Source organism: Festucalex cinctus, chromosome 15 (genome assembly GCF_051991245.1).
Source record: "Festucalex cinctus isolate MCC-2025b chromosome 15, RoL_Fcin_1.0, whole genome shotgun sequence".
Lineage (NCBI taxonomy): Eukaryota > Metazoa > Chordata > Actinopteri > Syngnathiformes > Syngnathidae > Festucalex > Festucalex cinctus.
In genome coordinates this window covers 3955001-3977295 of record NC_135425.1, presented here as the reverse complement: position 1 = coordinate 3977295, position 22295 = coordinate 3955001, and the positions used below count along the sequence as shown (strand labels likewise).

The 22295-nt window shown below is 40.9% G+C and overlaps 1 protein-coding gene across 7 annotated transcripts in view; it reads left to right on the top strand.

Annotated features, from left to right (window-relative positions):
• The window catches only part of dennd1a (DENN/MADD domain containing 1A), a 348715-nt gene that overhangs the window by 194985 nt on the left and 131435 nt on the right, over positions 1 to 22295 (top strand). For all 7 annotated transcript variants that reach the window (XM_077498538.1, XM_077498537.1, XM_077498536.1 and 4 more), the window contains one exon: positions 19495 to 19544. In XM_077498538.1, the coding sequence (XP_077354664.1) occupies positions 19495 to 19544 (50 nt within the window). Of the gene's footprint in view, positions 1 to 19494; positions 19545 to 22295 lie in introns of those variants that run through there.

Here is a 22295-nt window from a genome sequence, read left to right as displayed (position 1 = left end):
TTGGAGCTTGTACATGGGAGTTATTAAGCATTTGCTCTTTCTGGACAAATGAAATTTTAAAGGCAATATTTGATGCCCCGCCCCCGTCATATAGTATTTCAAAAAGGCAAGACTTTTTGCCCAGCTGTTCTCTTAGGTCTTGAGATGATAAATGCCAAGTTTGAAGTCAATGGGATGAAAAATGTTTGCATAGGGGGAAAAAGCATGACCACAGTGAATGTGCCAAAATAGGCCAAAATTGGACATTAAAAAATTCATAGCTCACTTCCTGTACATTTTAGCTACATGGTCCCAATAGACTTTTTTGTGCGTCTCGGGGTGCTACACGTGCCTACCAATTTTCGTTGCTCTAGCTCAAACGTGCCGGGCTTGGTTTTTATTTTTCTATGCTAGGGGGCGCTATAGAGTCGCGTTGTTATGACGACTTCATAATATCAAATTTTTCGCCGGACCTGAGGAGTGTGCAAAGTTCGGTGAGTTTTCGTGAATGTTTAGGTACCCAAAATCGTGATCGTTTACGGAGAAGAAGAAGAAGAAGAAGAAGAAGAAGAATAATAATAATAATAATAATAATCCGATCGAAAAACAATAGGGACCTCGCAGCGGTAGCTGCTCGGGCCCTAATAATAATAATAATAATAATAATAATAATTTTTACAAAAACAATAGGGACCTCGCAGCGGTCGCTGCTCGGGCCCTAACTAGAGCTGCGAGCAGCTATAAAGGGCCCTCGCAGCCCGGGCCACGTTGGGGTCCTTGCACGTTGGGGTACTTGCACGTTGGGGTACTGGCACGTTGGGGTACTGGCATATTGGAAGCAAAATTTCTTTGAAAATGGCATAATAAACGTTTACATGTAGAATATTTTTTTTGCCAGTGTGTGTCAAGCTCAACGGGTTTTGGTGATTGTTAAGACCTGCAAAAATCAGCGTCCTTTTTTATTTTTAGGCAATGAGTTGCCCTGATTGGTATTTTTTTGTAAAAGTGTATATACACATCATCGCTCAATGTTTACTTTTATTGTCCAAAGGGGCAATCAAAAATGAATAAAACAAAATTGAAACGTACATACGTTTGGATCGGTGTGAAGCCAGTGAACAATTTGAGTGGTGGAAACTAAAAGAATATTCATAAATGACTTAGTTATCACACTTAGAATGAGTGTACATTTTTTGTACAAAATACCGTATGTGGGGTATTTTTTTAATTTTTTTTATATAAGCCTCAACGGCTAGGTGGCGCTGTATTTATAACTGAATGTTGTCATAGAGATACCTTCAGGCCTTGATTATAAGCATACATGTCAAGTGTGGGATTTTTTTTGGAGCATGTACCGTGGAGTTATTAAGCATATCCTTCATTCACGATATTGCTTTTAATGTCCATAGAGGCTATCAAAAATAAATAAAAATATATATATGTTTGGATAAGTCTGATGCCAGTGAACATTTTGAGTGGTGGAAACTAAAAGAATATTCATAAATGACTTCGTTATCACACTTAGAATGAGTTTACATTTTTTGTACAAAATACCGTATGTGGGGTATTTTTTTTTCATGCCTCAAGGGCTAGGTGGCGCTGCATATATAACTGAATGTTGTCATAGAGATAACTTCAGGCCTTGACGATAAACATACATGTCAAGTTTGGGATTTTTTGGAGCATGTACCGGGGAGTTATCAAGCATATCCTTTTTCATTGCGAAACACAAATTTTGATGCCCCGCCCTCATCATATAGTATTTCGAAAAGTCAAAATTTTTCCCCCTGTCGTTGGCTCAGGTCTTGACATGGTCCAGGCCAAGTCTTAACTCAGTCGGATGAAACGTGTAGGAGAGGTGGGCAAAAGTCTGCCCCCTGTGAATGTGCAAAAATCGTCAAAAATGGGACATTCAAAAATTCGTAGCTCACTTCCTGTTCATTTTAGCATATGGGTACAAGAGACTTTTTTTGTAGGTCTTGGGCTCCCTCATACACCTGAAAATATTCGTCGTTCTTGCTTAAACGTACAACCGGGGCTGCTTCGTTAAAAATTTCGAGGGGGCGCTATTGAGTCATTTTTGTAAAAATAGCACAATCAACAATAAAATATTGCTCATTTTACCAGGCCAGATGTGTGTGCCAGGTTTCAGGAGTTTCTGTGCATGTTTAGACCCTCAAAACTGGCGTTGTTTTCTTGGCGAACAGCGCTTAGCCACGCCCACAGCAATTCGCGAAAACTCACAAACTTCGTGTTGTGACATCATGAAGGCCGAAACCCTCATCTGAGCAAATATGAGGTAGGTCCAGTTAACGTGTTTGGAGAAAAACGTAGAAGAAAATTCGTAAGAAAAAAAATTGCCACTAGGTGGCGCTATCAGTTAGATGAAATGTAAGTTAGTAGATGTCTTTAGAGCTGGACTCTCATCAAATGTGTGAAATTTTGAGAAGATAGGATCATCTCGGTCAAGTTAATGCAGCTTTTATTGTCACGAAAAATCTTCAGACTTTGCGTCACCGTAGCGGCCACGCCCTTTGGCGAAAAGTTACAATATTCGGTGTGGGGCATGATCAACATCTTAAGCCTTTTCTGACCAATTTTCAAATGGATCCCTTCAACAAGCTCAGCACAGTAGCTAAAAACGTAAAGTATGACATTTATTGTAACCACTAGGTGGCGCTACACTCCTGATCAAAATCTTAAGACCAGTTAAAAAATTGCAAGAATTTGCATTTTCCACTGTTGTATCTTAAGAAGGTTCTAAGTAGAGTTTCAGAATGCAAAAAGAAGAAATGGGAACAAGAGACCAAATATTTTGAGCAGGCAATTTATTGAAAAGAACAATTGAACTGAAATAGGCTGTTCATCAGCTGATCAAAAGTTTAAGACCACATCCTTTAAAAGCCCAAATCTGTGCAAAAATTTGGATTCCATGTCATTTTCTGTCAAGTAATCACACTGTCAAGACCTTTTGATGGGAAAAGCAAAAAAAACTCACTGCCTTCGAAAGTGGCAGGATTGTTGAGCTGCATAGACAAGCCCTCTCACAACGTGCTATCGCTGCTGAGGTTGGACGCAGTAAGACAGTCATTTTGCATTTCTTAAAAGATCCTGAGGTTTATGGATCAAAAAAATCAAGTGGTAGACCCAAAAAAATCTCACCGGCACCGAGCCGGAGGATCCGAATGGCTGCCCATCAAGAGACGGGGCGATGCTCATCCCAAATTAAGGCCATTTCTGGTGCTGACTGCAGCCCAATAACCATCAGACGGCATCTGCAAAGGAACGGCTTGAAAAACAAAAAACGTCTTCAAAGGCCACGTCTCCTGCAACGCCACAAAATTGCCCGTTTGGCCTTTGCAAGGGAGCACCAAACATGGGACGTTCAAAGTTGGAAGAAAGTTTTATTCTCTGATGAGAAAAAAATTAACCTTGATGGTCCTGATGGCTTCCAACGCTACTGGCATGACAAGGAGATGCCACCTGAAATTTTTTCAACACGGCACAGCGGAGGGGGCGCCATCATGATCTGGGATGCTTTTTCCTTCAATGGAACAATGGAGCTACAGGTTATGCAGGGGCGTCAAAAAGCAGCTGGCTACGTGGAGATGTTGCAACGTTCATCCCTCATGACTGAGGGCCCTCGTCTGTGTGGTGATGACTGGGTTTTTCAGCAGGACAATGCTGCAATTCGCAATGCCCGTCTGACAGAGGATTTTTTTCAGGAGAATAACATCACTCTTTTGGATCATCCTGCATGTTCCCCTGATCTAAATCCAATTGAGAACATTTGGGGATGGATGGCAAGGGAAGTTTACAAAAATGGACATCAGTTCCAGAGAGTGGATGCCCTTCGTGAAGCCATCTTCACCACTTGGAGCAACATTCCTACAAGCCTTTTGGAAACACTCGCATCAAGCATGCCAACACAAATTTTTGAAGTGATCAACAATAATGGTGGAGTTACTCATTACTGAGTCTGTTTTCGAGACTTTAATTTCTGTTTTAGGGCTTTTTTTGAGCTATGGTCTTAAACTTTTGATCAGCTGATGAACAGCCTATTTCAGTTAAATTGTTCTTTTCAATTAATTGCCTGTTCAAAACATTTGGTCTCTTGTTCCCATTTCTTCTTTTTGCATTCTGAAACTCTACTTAGAACCTTCTTAAGATACAACAGTGCAAAATGCAAATTCTTGCAATTTTTTAACTGGTCTTAAGATTTTGATCAGGAGTGTATATGTATAACTGAATTTTATCATATAGCGGTTTTCAGGCCGTGACTATTACGTTGCCTGAGAAGTTTGAGATTTTTTGGAGCTTGAACATGGGAGTTATTAAGCATTTGCTCTTTCTGGACAAATGAAATTTTAAAGGCAATATTTGATGCCCCGCCCCCGTCATATAGTATTTCAAAAAGGCAAGATGTTTTGCCCAGTTTTTCTCTCAGGTCTTGAGATGATAAATGCCAAGTTTGAAGTCAATTGGATGAAAAATGTTTGCAAAGGGGGAAAAAGCATGACCACAGTGAATGTGCCAAAATAGGCCAAAATTGGACATAAAAAAATTCATAGCTCACTTCCTGTACATTTTAGCTACATGGTCCCAATAGACTTTTTTGTGCGTCTCGGGGTGCTACACGTGCCTGCCAATTTTTGTTGCTCTAGCTCAAACGTGCCGGGCTTGGTTTTTATTTTTCTACGCTAGGGGGCGCATTGTTATGACGACTTAATAATATCAAATTTTTCGCCGGGCCTGAGGAGTGTGCAAAGTTCGGTGAGTTTTCGTGAATGTTTAGGTACCCAAAATCGCGATCGTTTGCGGAGAATAAAGAAGAAGAAGAAGAAGAAGAAGAAGAAGAAGAAGAATAATAATAATAATAATTTTTACAAAAACAATAGGGACCTCGCAGCGGTCGCTGCTCGGGCCCTAATAATAATAATAATTTTTACAAAAACAATAGGGACCTCGCAGCGGTCGCTGCTCGGGCCCTAACTAGAGCTGCGAGCAGCTATAAAGGGCCCTCGCAGCCCGGGCCACATTGGGGTCCTTGCACGTTGGGGTACTTGCACGTTGGGGTACTGGCACGTTGGGGTACTGGCATATTGGAAGCAAAATTTCTTTGAAAATGGCATAATAAACGTTTACATGTGGCGCTATATTTATAACTGAATTTTGTCATATAGATGTTTTCAGGCCGTGACTATTACGTTGCCTGAGAAGTTTGAGATTTTTTGGAGCTTGTACATGGGAGTTATTCAGCATTTGCTCTTTCTGGAGATGATAAATGCCAAGTTTGAAGTCAATGGGATGAAAAATGTTTGCATAGGGGGAAAAAGCATGACCACAGTGAATGTGCCAAAATAGGCCAAAATTGGACATTAAAAAATTCATAGCTCACTTCCTGTACATTTTAGCTACATGGTCCCAACAGACTTTTTTGTGCGTCTCGGGGTGCTACACGTGCCTACCAATTTTCGTTGCTCTAGCTCAAACATGCCGGGCTTGGTTTTAATTTTTCTATGCTAGGGGGCGCTATAGAGTCGCGTTGTTATAACGACTTCATAATATCAAATTTTTCGCCGGGCCTGAGGAGTGTGCAAAGTTTGGTGAGTTTTCGTAAATGTTTAGGTACCCAATATCGCGATCGTTTACGGAGAAGAAGAAGAAGAAGAAGAAGAAGAAGAAGAAGAAGAAGAATAACTAGAGCTGCGAGCAGCTATAAAGGGCCCTCGCAGCCCGGGCCACGTTGGGGTACTTGCACGTTGGGGTACTGGCACGTTGGGGTACTGGCATATTGGAAGCAAAATTTCTTTGAAAATGGCATAATAAACGTTTACATGTAGAATATTTTTTTTGCCAGTGTCTGTCAAGCTCAACGGATTTTGGTGATTGTTAAGACCTGCAAAAATCAGCGTCCTTATTTATTTTTAGGCAATGAGTTGCCCTGATTGGTATTTTTTTGTAAAAGTGTATATACACATCATCGCTCGTTGTACTAATTGCACAATGTTACTTTTATTGTCCAAAGGGGCAATCAAAAATGAATAAAACAAAATGGAAACGTACATACGTTTGGATCGGTGTGAAGCCAGTGAACAATTTGAGTGGTGGAAACTAAAAGAATATTCATAAATGACTTAGTTATCACACTTAGAATGAGTGTACATTTTTTGTACAAAATACCGTATGTGGGGTATTTTTTATTTTTTTTTATATAAGCCTCAAGGGCTAGGTGGCGCTGTATTTATAACTGAATGTTGTCATAGAGATACCTTCAGGCCTTGATTATAAGCATACATGTCAAGTGTGGGATTTTTTTTGGAGCATGTACCGTGGAGTTATTAAGCATATCCTTCATTCACGATATTGCTTTTAATGTCCATAGAGGCTATCAAAAATAAATAAAAATATATATATGTTTGGATAAGTCTGATGCCAGTGAACATTTTGAGTGGTGGAAACTAAAAGAATATTCATAAATGACTTAGTTATCACACTTAGAATGAGTTTACATTTTTTGTACAAAATACCGTATGTGGGGTATTTATTTATTTTTTTTATATAAGCCTCAACGGCTAGGTGGCGCTGTATTTATAACTGAATGTTGTCATAGAGATACCTTCAGGCCTTGATTATAAGCATACATGTCAAGTGTGGGATTTTTTTTGGAGCATGTACCGTGGAGTTATTAAGCATATCCTTCATTCACGATATTGCTTTTAATGTCCATAAAGGCTATCAAAAATAAATAAAAATATATATATGTTTGGATAAGTCTGATGCCAGTGAACATTTTGAGTGGTGGAAACTAAAAGAATATTCATAAATGACTTAGTTATCACACTTAGAATGAGTTTACATTTTTTGTACAAAATACCGTATGTGGGGTATTTTTTTTTTTATGCCTCAAGGGCTAGGTGGCGCTGCATATATAACTGAATGTTGTCATAGAGATAACTTCAGGCCTTGACGATAAACATACATGTCAAGTTTGGGATTTTTTGGAGCATGTACCGGGGAGTTATCAAGCATATCCTTTTTCATTGCGAAACACAAATTTTGATGCCCCGCCCTCATCATATAGTATTTTGAAAAGTCAAAATTTTTCCCCCTGTCGTGGCCTCAGGTCTTGACATGGTCCAGGCCAAGTCTTAACTCAGTCGGATGAAACGTGTAGGAGAAGTGGGCAAAAGTCTGCCCCCTGTGAATGTGCAAAAATCGTCAAAAATGGGACATTCAAAAATTCGTAGCTCACTTCCTGTTCATTTTAGCATATGGGTACAAGAGACTTTTTTGTAGGTCTTGGGCTCCCTCATACACCTAAAAATATTCGGCGTTCTTGCTTAAACGTACAACCGGGGCTGCTTCGTTAAAAATTTCGAGGGGGCGCTATTGAGTCATTTTTGTAAAAATAGCACAATCAACAATAAAATATTGCTCATTTTACCAGGCCAGATGTGTGTGCCAAGTTTCAGGAGTTTCTGTGCATGTTTAGACCCTCAAAACTGGCGTTGTTTTCTTGGCGAACAGCGCTTAGCCACACCCACAGCAATTCGCGAAAACTCACAAACTTCGTGTTGTGACATCATGAAGGCCGAAACCCTCATCTGAGCAAATATGAGGTAGGTCCAGTTAACGTGTTTGGAGAAAAACGTAGAAGAAAATTCGTAAGAAAAAAAATTGCCACTAGGTGGCGCTATCAGTTAGATGAAATATAAGTCAGTAGATGTCTTTAGGGCTGGACTCTCATCAAATGTGTGAAATTTTGAGAAGATAGGATCATCTCGGTCAAGTTAATGCAGCTTTTATTGTCACGAAAAATCTTCAGACTTTGCGTCACCGTAGCGGCCACGCCCTTTGGCGAAAAGTTACAATATTCGGTGTGGGGCATGATCAACATCTTAAGGCTTTTCTGACCAATTTTTAAATGGATCCCTTCAACAACCTCAGCACAGTAGCTAAAAACGTAAAGTATGACATTTATTGTAACCACTAGGTGGCGCTATATGTATAACTGAATTTTATCATATAGATGTTTTCAGGCCGTGACTATTACGTTGCCTGAGAAGTTTGAGATTTTTTGGAGCTTGAACATGGGAGTTATTAAGCATTTGCTCTTTCTGGACAAATGAAATTTTAAAGGCAATATTTGATGCCCCGCCCCCGTCATATAGTATTTCAAAAAGGCAAGATGTTTTGCCCAGTTGTTCTCTCAGGTTTTGAGATGATAAATGCCAAGTTTGAAGTCAATTGGATGAAAAATGTTTGCAAAGGGGGAAAAAGCATGACCACAGTGAATGTGCCAAAATAGGCCAAAATTGGACATTAAAAAATTCATAGCTCACTTCCTGTACATTTTAGCTACATGGTCCCAATAGACTTTTTTGTGCGTCTCGGGGTGCTACACGTGCCTGCCAATTTTCGTTGCTCTAGCTCAAACATGCCGGGCTTGGTTTTTATTTTTCTACGCTAGGGGGCGCTATAGAGTCGCGTTGTTATGACGACTTCATAATATCAAATTTTTCGCCGGGCCTGAGGAGTGTGCAAAGTTCGGTGAGTTTTCGTGAATGTTTAGGTACCCCAAATCGGGATCGTTTGCGGAGAATAAAGAAGAAGAAGAAGAAGAAGAATAATAATAATAATTTTTACAAAAACAATAGGGACCTCGCAGCGGTCGCTGCTCGGGCCCTAATAATAATAATAATAATTTTTACAAAAACAATAGGGACCTCGCAGCGGTCGCTGCTCGGGCCCTAATAATAACTAGAGCTGCGAGCAGCTATAAAGGGCCCTCGCAGCCCGGGCCACGTTGGGGTCCTTGCACGTTGGGGTACTTGCACGTTGGGGTACTGGCACGTTGGGGTACTGGCATATTGGAAGCAAAATTTCTTTGAAAATGGCATAATAAACGTTTACATGTAGAATATTTTTTTTGCCAGTGTCTGTCAAGCTCAACGGATTTTGGTGATTGTTAAGACCTGCAAAAATCAGCGTCCTTATTTATTTTTAGGCAATGAGTTGCCCTGATTGGTATTTTTTTGTAAAAGTGTATATACACATCATCGCTCGTTGTACTCATTGCACAATGTTTACTTTTATTGTCCAAAGGGGCAATCAAAAATGAATAAAACAAAATGGAAACGTACATACGTTTGGATCGGTGTGAAGCCAGTGAACAATTTGAGTGGTGGAAACTAAAAGAATATTCATAAATGACTTAGTTATCACACTTAGAATGAGTGTACATTTTTTGTACAAAATACCGTATGTGGGGTATTTTTTTTATTTTTTTTATATAAGCCTCAACGGCTAGGTGGCGCTGTATTTATAACTGAATGTTGTCATCGAGATACCTTCAGGCCTTGATTATAAGCATACATGTCAAGTGTGGGATTTTTTTTGGAGCATGTACCGTGGAGTTATTAAGCATATCCTTCATTCACGATATTGCTTTTAATGTCCACAGAGGCTATCAAAAATAAATAAAAATATATATATGTTTGGATAAGTCTGATGCCAGGGAACATTTTGAGTGGTGGAAACTAAAAGAATATTCATAAATGACTTAGTTATCACACTTAGAATGAGTTTACATTTTTTGTACAAAATACCGTATGTGGGGTATTTTTTTTTTATGCCTCAAGGACTAGGTGACGCTGCATATATAACTGAATGTTGTCATAGAGATAGCTTCAGGCCTTGACGATAAACATACATGTCAAGTTTGGGATTTTTTGGAGCATGTACCGGGGAGTTATTAAGCATATCCTTTTTCAGTGCGAAACACAAATTTTGATGCCCCGCCTTCATCGTATAGTATTTCGAAAGGTCAAGATTTTTCCCCCTGTCGTTGGCTCAGGTCTTGACATGGTCCAGGTCAAGTCTTAACTCAGTCAGATGAAACGTGTAGGAGAAGTGGGCAAAAGTCTGCCCCCTGTGAATGTGAAAAAATTGTCAAAAATGGGACATTCAAAAATTCGTAGCTCACTTCCTGTTCATTTTAGCATATGGGTCCATTAGACTTTTTTGTAGGTCTTGGGCCAAGTTTCATGCGTTTCTGTGCCGGTTTAGGCCCTGAAAATTGGTTTTGTTTTCTTGGCGAACAGCGCTTAGCCACGCCCACAGCGATTCGCGAAAACTCACAAACTTCGTGTTGTGACATCATGAAGACCGAAACCCTCATCTGAGCAAATATGAGGTAGGTGCAGTTAATGTGGTTGGAGAAAAACATTGAAGAAAAATCGTAAGAAAAAAAATTGCCAGAAGGTGGCGCTATCAGTAAGATGAAATATATGTTCGTAGATGTCTTAGGGGCTGGACTCTCATCAAATGTGTGAAATTTTGAGAAGATAGGATCATCTCGGTCAAGTTAATGCAGCTTTTATTGTCACGAAAAATCTTCAGACTTTGCGTCACCGTAGCGGCCACGCCCTTTGGCGAAAAGTTACAATATTCGGTGTGGGGCATCATCAACATCTTAAGGCTTTTCTGACCAACTTTCAACTGGATCCCTTCAACGAGCTCAGCACAGTAGCTAAAAACGTAAAGTATGACATTTATTGTAACCACTAGGTGGCGCTATATGTATAACTGAATTTTGTCATATAGATGTGTTCAGGCCGTGACTATTACGTTGCCTGAGAAGTTTGAGATTTTTTGGAGCTTGAACATGGGAGTTATTAAGCATTTGCTCTTTCTGGAAAAATGAAATTTTCAAGGCAATATTTGATGCCCCGCCCCCGTCATATAGTATTTCGAAAAGGCAAGACTTTTTGCTCAACTGTTCTCTTAGGTCTTGAGATGATAAATGCCAAGTTTGAAGTCAATGGGATGAAAAATGTTTGCATAGGGAGAAAAAGCATGACCACAGTGAATGTGCCAAAATAGGCCAAAGTTGGACATTAAAAAATTCATAGCTCACTTCCTGTACATTTTAGCTACATGGTCCCAATAGACTTTTTTTGTGCGTCTCGGGGTGCTACACGTGCCTGCCAATTTTCGTTGCTCTAGCTCAAACGTGCCGGGCTTGGTTTTTATTTTTCTATGCTAGGGGGCGCTATAGAGTCGCGTTGTTATAACGACTTCATAATATCAAATTTTTCGCCGGACCTGAGGAGTGTGCAAAGTTCGGTGAGTTTTCGTGAATATTTAGGTACCCAAAATCGCGATTGTTTGCGGAGAATAAAGAAGAAGAAGAAGAATAATAACTAGAGCTGCGAGCAGCTATAAAGGGCCCTCGCAGCCCGGGCCACGTTGGGGTACTTGCACGTTGGGGAACTTGCACATTGGGGTACTGGCACATTGGAAGCAGAATTTCTTTGAAAATGGCATGATAAACATGTGGACTTTTTTTTTTTTTTTTGCCAGGTGTGATGAGTGTGTCAAGCTCAATGGGTTTTGGTGATTGTTAAGATCTGCAAAAATCAGCGTCTTTTTTTTATTTTTAGGCAATGAGTTGCTCTGATTGGTATTTTTCGTAAAAGTATATATACACACATCATCGCTCGTACTCATTGCACAATGTTGCTTTTATTGTCCATAGAGGCGATAAAAAAAATAAATAAAACTAAATAAAAAATACGTATGTTTGGATCGGTCTGATACCAGTGAACATATTGAGTGGTGGAAAGTAAAAGAATATTCATAAATGACTTAGTTATCACACTTACAATGAGTTTACAATTTTTGCAAAAATACCGTAAGTGAGGCATTTTTTTTATGCCTCAAGGACTAGGTGGCGCTGTATTTATAACTGAATTTTGTCATAGAGATACCTTCAGGCCTTGACTCTAAATATACATTTCAAATATGGGATTTTTTGGAGCATGTACCTGGGAGTTATTAAGCATAGCCTTCATTCACGATATTGCTTTTAATGTCCATAGAGGCTATCAAAAATACCTAAAACTAAATAACAAAAATATGTATGTTTGGTTAGGTCTGATGCCAGTGAATATTTTGAGTGGTGGAAGGTAAAAGAATATTCCTAAATGACTTAGTTATCACACTTAGAATGAGTTTACATTTTTTGTACAAAATACCGTAAGTGGGGTATTTTTTTTTCATGCCTCAAGGGCTAGGTGGCGCTGCATATATAACTGAATGTTGTCATAGAGATACCTTCAGGCCTTGACGATAAACATACATGTCAAGTTTGGGATTTTTTTGGAGCATGTATCGGGGAGTTATTAAGCATATCCTTTTTCAGTGCGAAACACAAATTTTGATGCCCCGCCCTCATCATATAGTATTTCCAAAAGTCAAGTTTTTTCCGTCTGTTGTTGGCTCAGGTCTTGGCATGGTCCAGGTCAAGTCATAAGTCAGTCGGATAAAACGTGTAGGAGAAGTGGGCAAAAGTATGCCCTCTGAAAATGTGCAAAAATCGTAAAAAATGGGACATTCAAAAATTCGTAGCTCACTTCCTGTTCATTTTAGCATATGGGTCCAAAAGACTTTTTTTGTAGGTCTTTGGCTCCCTCATACACGTAAAAATTTTCGTAGATCTTGCTTAAACGTACAATCGGGGCTGCTTCGTTAAAAATTTCTAGGGGGCGCTATTGAGTCATTTTTGTAAAAATAGCACAATCAACAATAAAATATTGTTCATTTTACCAGGCCAGATGTGTGTGCCAAGTTTCATGAGTTTCTGCGCATGTTTAGACCCTCAAAACTGGCGTTGTTTTCTTGGCGAACAGTGCTTAGCCACGCCCACAGCGATTCGCGAAAACTCACAAACTTCGTGTTGTGACATCATGAAGGCCGAAACCCTCATCTGAGCAAATATGAGGTTGGTCCAGTTAACGTGTTTGGAGAAAAAATGTACAAGAAAATTCGTAAGAAAAAAAATTGCCACTAGGTGGCGCTATCAGTAAGATGAAATATAAGTTCGTAGATGTCTTTAGGGCTGGACTCTCATCAAATGTGTGAAATTTTGAGAAGATAGGATCATCTCGGTCAAGTTCATGCAGCTTTTATTGTCACGAAAAATCTTCAGACTTTGCGGCACCGTAGCGGCCACGCCCTTTGGCGAAAAGTTACAATATTCGGTGTTGGGCATGATCAACATCTTAAGGCTTTTCTGACCAACTTTCAACTGGATCCCTTCAACGAGCTCAGCGCAGTAGCTTAAAACGTAAAGTATGACATTTATTGTCACCACTAGGTGGCGCTATATGTATAACTGAATTTTATCATATAGATGTTTTCAGGCCGTGACTATTACGTTGCCTGAGAAGTTTGAGATTTTTTGGAGCTTGAACATGGGAGTTATTAAGCATTTGCTCTTTCTGGACAAATGAAATTTTAAAGACAATATTTGATGCCCCGCCCCCATCATATAGTATTTCGAAAAGGCAAGACTTTTTGCCCAGTTGTTCTCTCAGGTCTTGAGATGATAAATGCCAAGTTTGATGTGAATTGGATGAAAAATGTTTGCAGAGGGGGAAAAAGCATGACCACAGTGAATGTGCCAAAATAGGCCAAAATTGGACATAAAAAAATTCATAGCTCATTTCCTGTACATTTTAGCTACATGGTCCCAATAGACTTTTTTGTGCGTCTCGGGGTGCTACATGTGCCTGCCAATTTTCATTGCTCTAGCTCAAACGTGCCAGGCTTGGTTTTTATTTTTCTACGCTAGGGGGCGCTATAGAGTCGCGTTGTTATGACGACTTCATAATATCAAATTTTTCGACGGGCCTGAGGAGTGTGCAAAGTTTGGTGAGTTTTCGTGAATGTTTAGGTACTCAAAAATGCGATCGTTTACGGAGAATAATAATAATAATAATAATAATAATAATTCGAACGAAAAACAATAGGGACCTCGCAGCGGTCGCTGCTCGGGCCCTAATAATAATAATAATAATAATTTTTACAAAAACAATAGGGACCTCGCAGCGGTCGCTGCTCGGGCCCTAATAATAATAATAATAATAATTTTTACAAAAACAATAGGGACCTCGCAGCGGTCGCTGCTCGGGCCCTAATAACTAGAGCTGCGAGCAGCTATAAAGGGCCCTCGCAACCCGGGCCACGTTGGGGTATTTGCACGTCGGGGTACTGGCATGTTGGGGTACTGTCAAATAGGAAACCATCTAAATTGTAAACGTTTTTGCCATGCTTTGTGTTTTTAAAGTTTCATGGAAAGGCCAAAAACGATGCACAATTAACAAAATAAAATCAAAATGGATTGGCACATGGCTATATAGAATACTTTTTGAATATATTCGGCATGCCTGCCAATATTCACACATCTAGCTGAATCATATAATCGGAAAGACTTCATAAAAATGTCTAGAGGGCGCTATTGAGCCATTTATTACAAATTGCACAACAAATCTCTAAATAAAATATTCATGTTCCAGACAGGTCTGGTGTGTGTGCAAAGTTTTGTGAGTTTTCACCCATATTTAGACTCTCAAAAAAGCATTTTTCTTCACAAACAATGCATGGCTACAGCAAAGGCGTGTGACAAAATAAAAAAATTCAATAACTTTTCATCTTAAATATCTTCAGATGAAACACGCCAAAGAATGAAGATGATCTGATAAGTTCTGTTGAAAATATGACCCCTATAAAAGGCCCCAAAAAATGGCTACAAATACCAAAGTAAATCAAAATGGCAGACTTCCTTTTTGATTCAGCATATGGCTTTAGAAACCTTTTTGTAAGTCTTAGGCTGATAGGTATCCCAATTTTTACAAATCTATCTGAATCATAAAACACAAAACATTTGCAAAAGCTTCATAAAAATGTCTAGAGGGCGCTATTGAACCATTTATTGCAAATTGAATAAGAAATCTCTAAAATATTCATGCTGATGACAAGCCTGATGTGTGTGTAAAGTTTCATGAGTTTTTGCACATGTTGAGACCAAAAAAAAAGCTGCATTTTACTTGGCAAAGAATGCATCGCCATGACAACGGCGTGCGACAAAATAAATAACTTTCGATAACTTTGCATCTTAAACATCTTAAGATGAAGCACACCAAGTTTAAAGACAGTCGGATAAATTTTGTAGGAGGAGTTCGTTAAAATATGACCCCTAAAAAAGGCCACAAAAAATGGCTACAAATCCCAACGTAAATCAAAATGGTGGACTTCCTGATTGGTTTAGCATATGGCTCCAAAAGACTTTTTTGTACATCCTGAGCTCTTATGTTTGCCTGCAAATTATCATAGCTTTAGGTGAAACGTACAACCGGGAATGCTTTGTCTGTTTAATCAAAACGCAAAATATGGTGTGCAATTCCAATGCATTGCTATGGCAACAGCGTGTGACAAAATAAAAAACTTTCGATTACTTTGCATCTTAAACATCTTAAGATGAAACATACCAAGTTTGAAGACAGTCGGATAAATTTTGTAGGAGGGGTTCGTTAAAATATGACCCCTGAAAAAGGCCACAAAAAATGGCAACAAATCCCATCATAAATCAAAATGGTGGACTTCCTGTTTGGTTTAGCACATGGTTCCAAGAGACTTTTTAGTACATCGTGGGCTCTTATGTATGCCTGCAAATTATCATAGCGCTAGGTGAAACGTACAACCGGGAATGCTTCGTTAAAGAGGAGTTTTTTAGCTCGAAATGTGATGCCCGGCCCCTGGGGGACTTCCTGTTGCGTTTAGCACATGGCACCAAGAGACATTTTTGTACATCCTGGACTGTTACATATGTCTACAATTTTTCGTCGCTCAAGCTGCTTCGTACAACTGGGAGTGCTTCATTAAGAAGGATTTTTTTCCTTTGCAAAAAGTGCATGCCATGATAACAGCGTGTGACGAAATAAAAAACTTTCAATAACTTTTCATTTTCAACATCTTAAGATGAATCACACCAAGTTTGAAGATGATCGGATAAACTCTGTAGGAGGAGTTTGTTAAAATATGACACCTATGAAATGGCCAAAAAAAATGGCAACACATTCCAAAGTAAATCAAAATCGCAGACGTCCTGTTAGGTTTAGCATATGGTTCAAAAAGAGTTTTTTGTACCTCGAGGGCTGTTATATACCTCTACAAATTTTGGTAACTCTATGTGAAACGTACAGCCGGGTATGCTTTGTTAAAGAGGAGTTTTTTAGCTCAAAATGTGATGCCCGGCCCCTGGGGGACTTCCTGTTGGGTTTAGCACAGGGCACCAAGAGACTTTTTTGTACATCTTGGGCTGTTACATATGTCTACAAATTTTCGTAGCTCTAGCTGCTTCGTACAAACGGGAATGCTTCTTTAAGGATATTGTTTTTCCTTTAAAAACAGTGCATGCCATGACAACAGTGTGCGACGAAATACAAAGCTTTCAATAACTTTTCATCTTCAACATCTTAAGATGAATCACACCAAGTTTGAAGATGATCGGATAAACACTGTAGGAGGAGTTCGTTAAAATAAGACCCCAATGAAATGGCCAAAAAAATGGCAACACGTTCCAAAATAAATCAAAATGGTGGACTTCCTGTTAGGTTTAGCATATGGTTCAAAAAGAGTTTTTTGTAGGTCATAGCCTGTTACATATGTGTACCAATTTTCGTAGCTCTAGATTAAACGTACAACCGGCAATGCTTCGTGAAGTAAGAATTTTTAAACTCTAAATTTGATGCGCCGCCGCCGTCATATAGTATATCAAAAACTTTTCATTTTTCACAATGATGTTGTCCCAGGTGTTGAGATGGTACATCCCAAGTTTGAAGTCAATCGGGTTAACCGTGTAGGAGAAGCGGTCAAAAGTATGACCCCTGTAAATGTGCAAAAATTGGCAAAAATTGGACATTTAAATACTCATACCTCACTTTCTGTCTATTTTAGGGTACACACTTCAAAGAGGTTTTTGTTCATTGGGATGTGCTACAGGTGCCACACCATTTTCATAGCCGTCGGACAATCGTAGCGGGACAGGGATCCGTTTAACCTATGTAGGGGGCGCTAAGGAGCCATTTTTCTGTTATGTATGGCGACTTTAAAATATCAAATTTTTCGCCAGGCCTGATGTGCGTGTAAAGTTTGGTGAGTTTTCGTTCACGTTTAGTGTCTCAAAAATGCGATTGTTTGCGGAGAAGAAAAAGAATAATAATAAGAAGAATTCCTACAAAAACAATAGGGCCTCGCAGCGGCACCGCCGCCGCCGCTGCTCGGGCCCTAATAAGAATTCCTTCAGGAACAATAGGGACCTCGCAGCGGTCGCTGCTCGGGCCCTAATAAGAATTCCTACAAAAACAATAGGGCCTCGCAGCGGCACCGCCGCTGCTCGGGCCCTAATAAGAAGAATTCCTACAAAAACAATAGGGCCTCGCAGCGGCACCGCCGCCGCCGCTGCTCGGGCCCTAATAATAATAAGAAGAAGAATTCCTACAAAAACAATAGGGCCTCGCAGCGGCACCGCCGCCGCCGCTGCTCGGGCCCTAATAATAAGAATAATAATAAGAAGAAGAATTCCTACAAAAACAATAGGGCCTCGCAGCGGCACCGCCGCCGGTGCCGCCGCTGCTCGGGCCCTAAGAAGAATTCCTTCAGGAACAATAGGGACCTCGCAGCGGTCGCTGCTCGGGCCCTAAAAAACACTAGTGTTGTTCCGATTCCGTTTTTTTTGGCTCCCGATACCGATTCTGATACCCAGCTTTGCAGTATCGGCCGATGCCGATACCATACCGATACCTAAGGTTTTTATTTCTCAACATGAAAAAGCTGTTCAGACCATTCAAGGGCCAATAGGATATCTTAGATTGGCATGCAGTGAACATGTCACATATCAGTGAATGTTGTGCACGAGCAAGGCACATGATTCAGCATCCAAAGTCCTATATTAGCATTGGAAATAATAGTATCGGCATGTTACTTGTGAGTACTCACCGATACCGATACCACTGTTTTAATGCAGTATCGGGGCCTCTGCCGATACCAGTATCGGTATCGGAACAACACTAAAAAACACACAATATTGTGTTTTTGTACTTAACAGCAATGCATATGAACAACCTGCAATCTCTAATAATGCTTAGTATTGAGGCACTTGCTTATTCACGCACAAATTGAGTTCCTCCACTTATTGACTCGATTCACAAGCATATTACGTTCCCCTTCATCTGACCATTATTGTGTATTTTAAGCAAAGAAGGGCCAAAGCTTCCCTTGTGAAAATGAATTAAACTGCACTAAAAAACTAGCCAACAGAGGGTGCGAGAACTGCACAAATGGAAATCAACCTGACTTTCTTTATTTTTTATTTTTTAAACAGTTGTGATGCTTTTAACTCATTCACTCCCAGCCATTTTCACAGAACCAATCCCATTCGCTCACGGCGAACTTTATTTTGACCTAGTTTGCAAGGCCCACAGAATATTGTGTTCTATTGCTATAAAAGCATGGAACCTATCAAAAGAAAGATTAAAGTCTCTTCTTTCATCAGGAAAAAAGGTATGTTTCTATCTGTTTCCGTTTTGCAGCAATTAGCATTAGAAGAGAGCTAAGTTTCATCAGTTTTCACAAATCTATTTAAAATTGTAAGTAATTGAGCTTTTTTTCTACATGGCCCTGGTTGATCTCCTTTGCTCTGCAGCCACCTGCTGGCCGGTTGTGTAATAACTACCATTTCTGCAACCGTTCTTTGCAGTTGAGAGGCTGCATTAAAGCCTTCTGTATGCTCTAACATAAAAAAAAAAAAAATATAAATACTGTCAAGTTTACACCTGTGACATTTAAAATTAAACAGAAAAAAGATTGAGAAGACACAAGGATTTGATCACTCGCGAGGAGAAGCTGACAGAGAGATGTGCGCAGATCACCAGCCCCTTCTGACACAACTTCCCACTTCTCCTCTTTTATTTGGGATTCAAACTAACAAACAAAAGGTCACATGCTGCCTCTAAGGGAAATGGGGAAATAGCAGCAATGTGATGAAATTACAGCAGTCAGAAACACAGGAAACAACCTTTGATCACTAATCTTTGAAAGCTCTGTTTTCCTGGTGTGAGGTAGACATCCTTTGATCAAAAATCATTGAAGCTCTCTTTTCCTGGTGTGAGGTAGATATCCTTTGGTCACTAATCATTCCCGCACTCCAGATGTCCTTAGGTTGAATACACATGCAGCAGCTCCAAACAGATAGTGAAATACTGAATACATAGTTGACAATTAACTCTATGTAAAAAAGAGAAAATATAGAATAATATATACACAATAACTCTAACAAATACTGGGACAAATACTTGGGACACTTAAAACTTAAAAAAAAATAAAACATATTTACACTTTATTGGGAGCAAATGAGTTAATATTGTGGCAGTTTTTAATATCGCGATATCACGATATTTCCGTATTTGTTTTTTCATGATGCAATTCAGCAAAAAAAACAAAACAAAACAAAAAACTCATGCAGATGTCTTTGTATTGTGAACGCAGACAAAGTCAAACTTTTGTGGTCTCAACAACAATGTGGCCTCAGCTATACACTGCACTATTTTTGTACATTGACATGATGAAAGTGAGTACTATGCATACTAATAATTTTCCTCTCTTCCATAGGAAACTATTAAGACCGTGCCAAAGTTCTGCTTTCCGTTCTGCTTGGATAGGTAAACAGACCCAACTTTCATCTTGTCTGTATGTCTGTCTGTCTGTCTGTCTGTCTGTCTGTCTGTCTGTCTGTCTGTCTGCCTGCCTGCCCATCTAATCTAACATTCACACTCCGTTCCAATAGTGTTGGATAGTGTTACGTCCCACCTAGGGGATGAAGGGCGCAACACAAAAACTAACTCCCTCACATCCCCAAGCAGCCACTCAAAGTCATCAAAATAGAATAAACAGTAAAGTTGAAAGGGTGCTTGAAATGCATGTTCTGTGTTAATTAATCTGTTAGTTTGGGTGGTTCAGTTGTTGTATTGGTTATTGGTGTTGCTTTCTAGTTTGTTGCTACGTAGTGATTTAATTTTGCTGTGACACCGTGATTCCACATGACATGAGGAAGAATGACTTGCATTCTGCGAGTTGAAAGTGGGTAAGTGAGATTTTCTGCGTGTTCACTGGTCCTCTGTGTCTTGTGAGTGCCACAAGAATAACCAGCAGTGTTGTCGCTCACGACCGATTCGTTCTTTAGAACGAATCTTTAAAGTGAACGTGAGTGAACGGGTCACTTCTTGAAGTGATTCGTTTTTTTCTCAGTTCATTTGAGTGCAGCCACGCTCATGCCGTCAGTCTTCGCGAATGACCAATCAGAAGCTAGCGTCAGACGTGGGCGGGATTTTACTACACATGCAGCTTCACTATTGGTGTTCAGGAACGAGTCACTGAGGAAGCTTCCCATTCGCGAAGACATGAACGGATCAGTGAGTGAACGAGTCACCCGGGATTTACACCGGTTGCGTGCGCGGTGCGGCTGCGGTACGGTGCGTCTTGACTGCGTGCTCCGGACACGTCAGTTTTTTTGGCCAACTCACACCGGCTCCGCACAGCTGCGGTCCGGCAGCTCCGTCGCTGACCACATCCCGCCGTGTCTCGCGTGACAGCACGCGATCATGTAGCATTAAAAACGACAAACACACAGAAAGTCTGTGCTCAACAGAGAAACAGAAAGAGAGGTGGATTTTTATTATTTTGTGGCTTTCCAGCTTCAATATAAACCTCTCCTCGTCCATGTTCGCCGGTGTCTAAACCGTGAATGAGCACCTCGCTCGATAACTCCAGGCCCGGCTACGCTCACATCACGTTTTGCTGACATGCTTGCGAAATAGGAGATGGCGAGTGTTTTATTCTGAAAGGTAACCGGAAATTAATTTTGAAACTGCGTCGGTCTTCCTGTCCCACTCAATGTGTTTTGTGCTAGTTTGCCATTTGCCGGAGGCCAACGGATGCGGCATCCGGCAAAAATAGAAAATAGGGCTATTCGTGCGGGAGGGCTGTGGCACGCCGCAGCTGAGACGCAGTCGACACGCAACGCACACGCAAGCGGTGTAAATTGCACCATTCGAATGAATCAAATCTAATTGGTTGCGTCGCCGGAACGCACCGCAGCTGCATCCGGTGTAAATCCCAGGTCAGTGGGTGAACGTGTTGTCATTTCCGGTTCAGGAACGATTCAGTGATTGAATGTGTTGCCATTTCCGGTTCACGACCGGATCAGTAAGTGAACGAGTCAGTGGGTGAACGTGTTGCCATTTCCGGTTCGCGAACGAGTCAGTGAGTGAACGTGCTACCTCCATATCCCGTTTGCGTACGATTCATTAAGAGAACGTACTGCCATACCAGTTCAATGAGTGAGTGATTGTTGTCTTGCCACGAGTGATTCATGATTTGCCAAGGAAGGAACTACTCACAGAAACGCCACTACTTCCGTGATGGTGGGGACAAGCTTTCATTATCATGTGTTTCTCCAAGCTAACGGCTAACGTGGTGTCCGTCTGTCCACGTACTGGGCTTGGGGCAAGCACATAAAAACAAAATAGAGCGAGTGACAGTCTCTCTATCACCAGCACATGACGGTGTGCCCCGCGCTGCAGCAGCGGGGAGATGACGTTGTTGGGGATATCTTTAATGGATTTATTATCCTCGCTGTGTACTGTGGGTGTCGTCTACTGTAATTATTATTATCATTATTATTATGGTCACGAGTGTGGGTCGTGACCGAAAGAACAAGATCCCGGATACAAGCGGCCGAAATGGGTTTAATCCGCAGGGTGTCCGGGCTCTCCCTTAGAGAGAGGGTGAGAAGTTCGGTCATCTGGGAGGGACTCAGAGTCGAGCCGCTGCTCCTCCGCGTTGAGAGGAGCCAGCTGAGGTGGCTCGGGCATCTGGTTCGGATGCCTCCTGGACGCCTCCCTAGCGTCCCACCGGGAGGAGGCCCCGGGGTCGACCCAGGACACGCTGGAGAAACTATGTCTCTCGGCTGGCCTGGGAACGCCTTGGGATCCTGCCGGCGGAGCTGGTTGAAGTGGCTGGGGAGAGAGAGGTCTGGGTTTCCCTCCTAAAGCTGCTGCCCCCGCGACCCGACCTCGGATAAGCGGAAGAAGATGGATGGATGGATGGATGGATGGATGGAAGATTGTATACGAACCACCCCCCCCCCCGCCGCCGCCTTACCCTAACCCCAATCATCAAAAATGATTGCCTAACCCTTACGCTAACCCCAACCATAACCCAATTCAAACCTAAACTCTAAAACCAAGTCTTGACCTTCAAAAAGAGGTATTGCAAAGTGAGGACCGGCCAAAATGTCCTCACTTCACAAAAATGTCCTCATTCTTTTGGATAAAGACGTATTTTGGTGCCCACTATGTATTATGTACAAGAACGCGCGCGCGCGCACACACACACACACACACATTCGCACC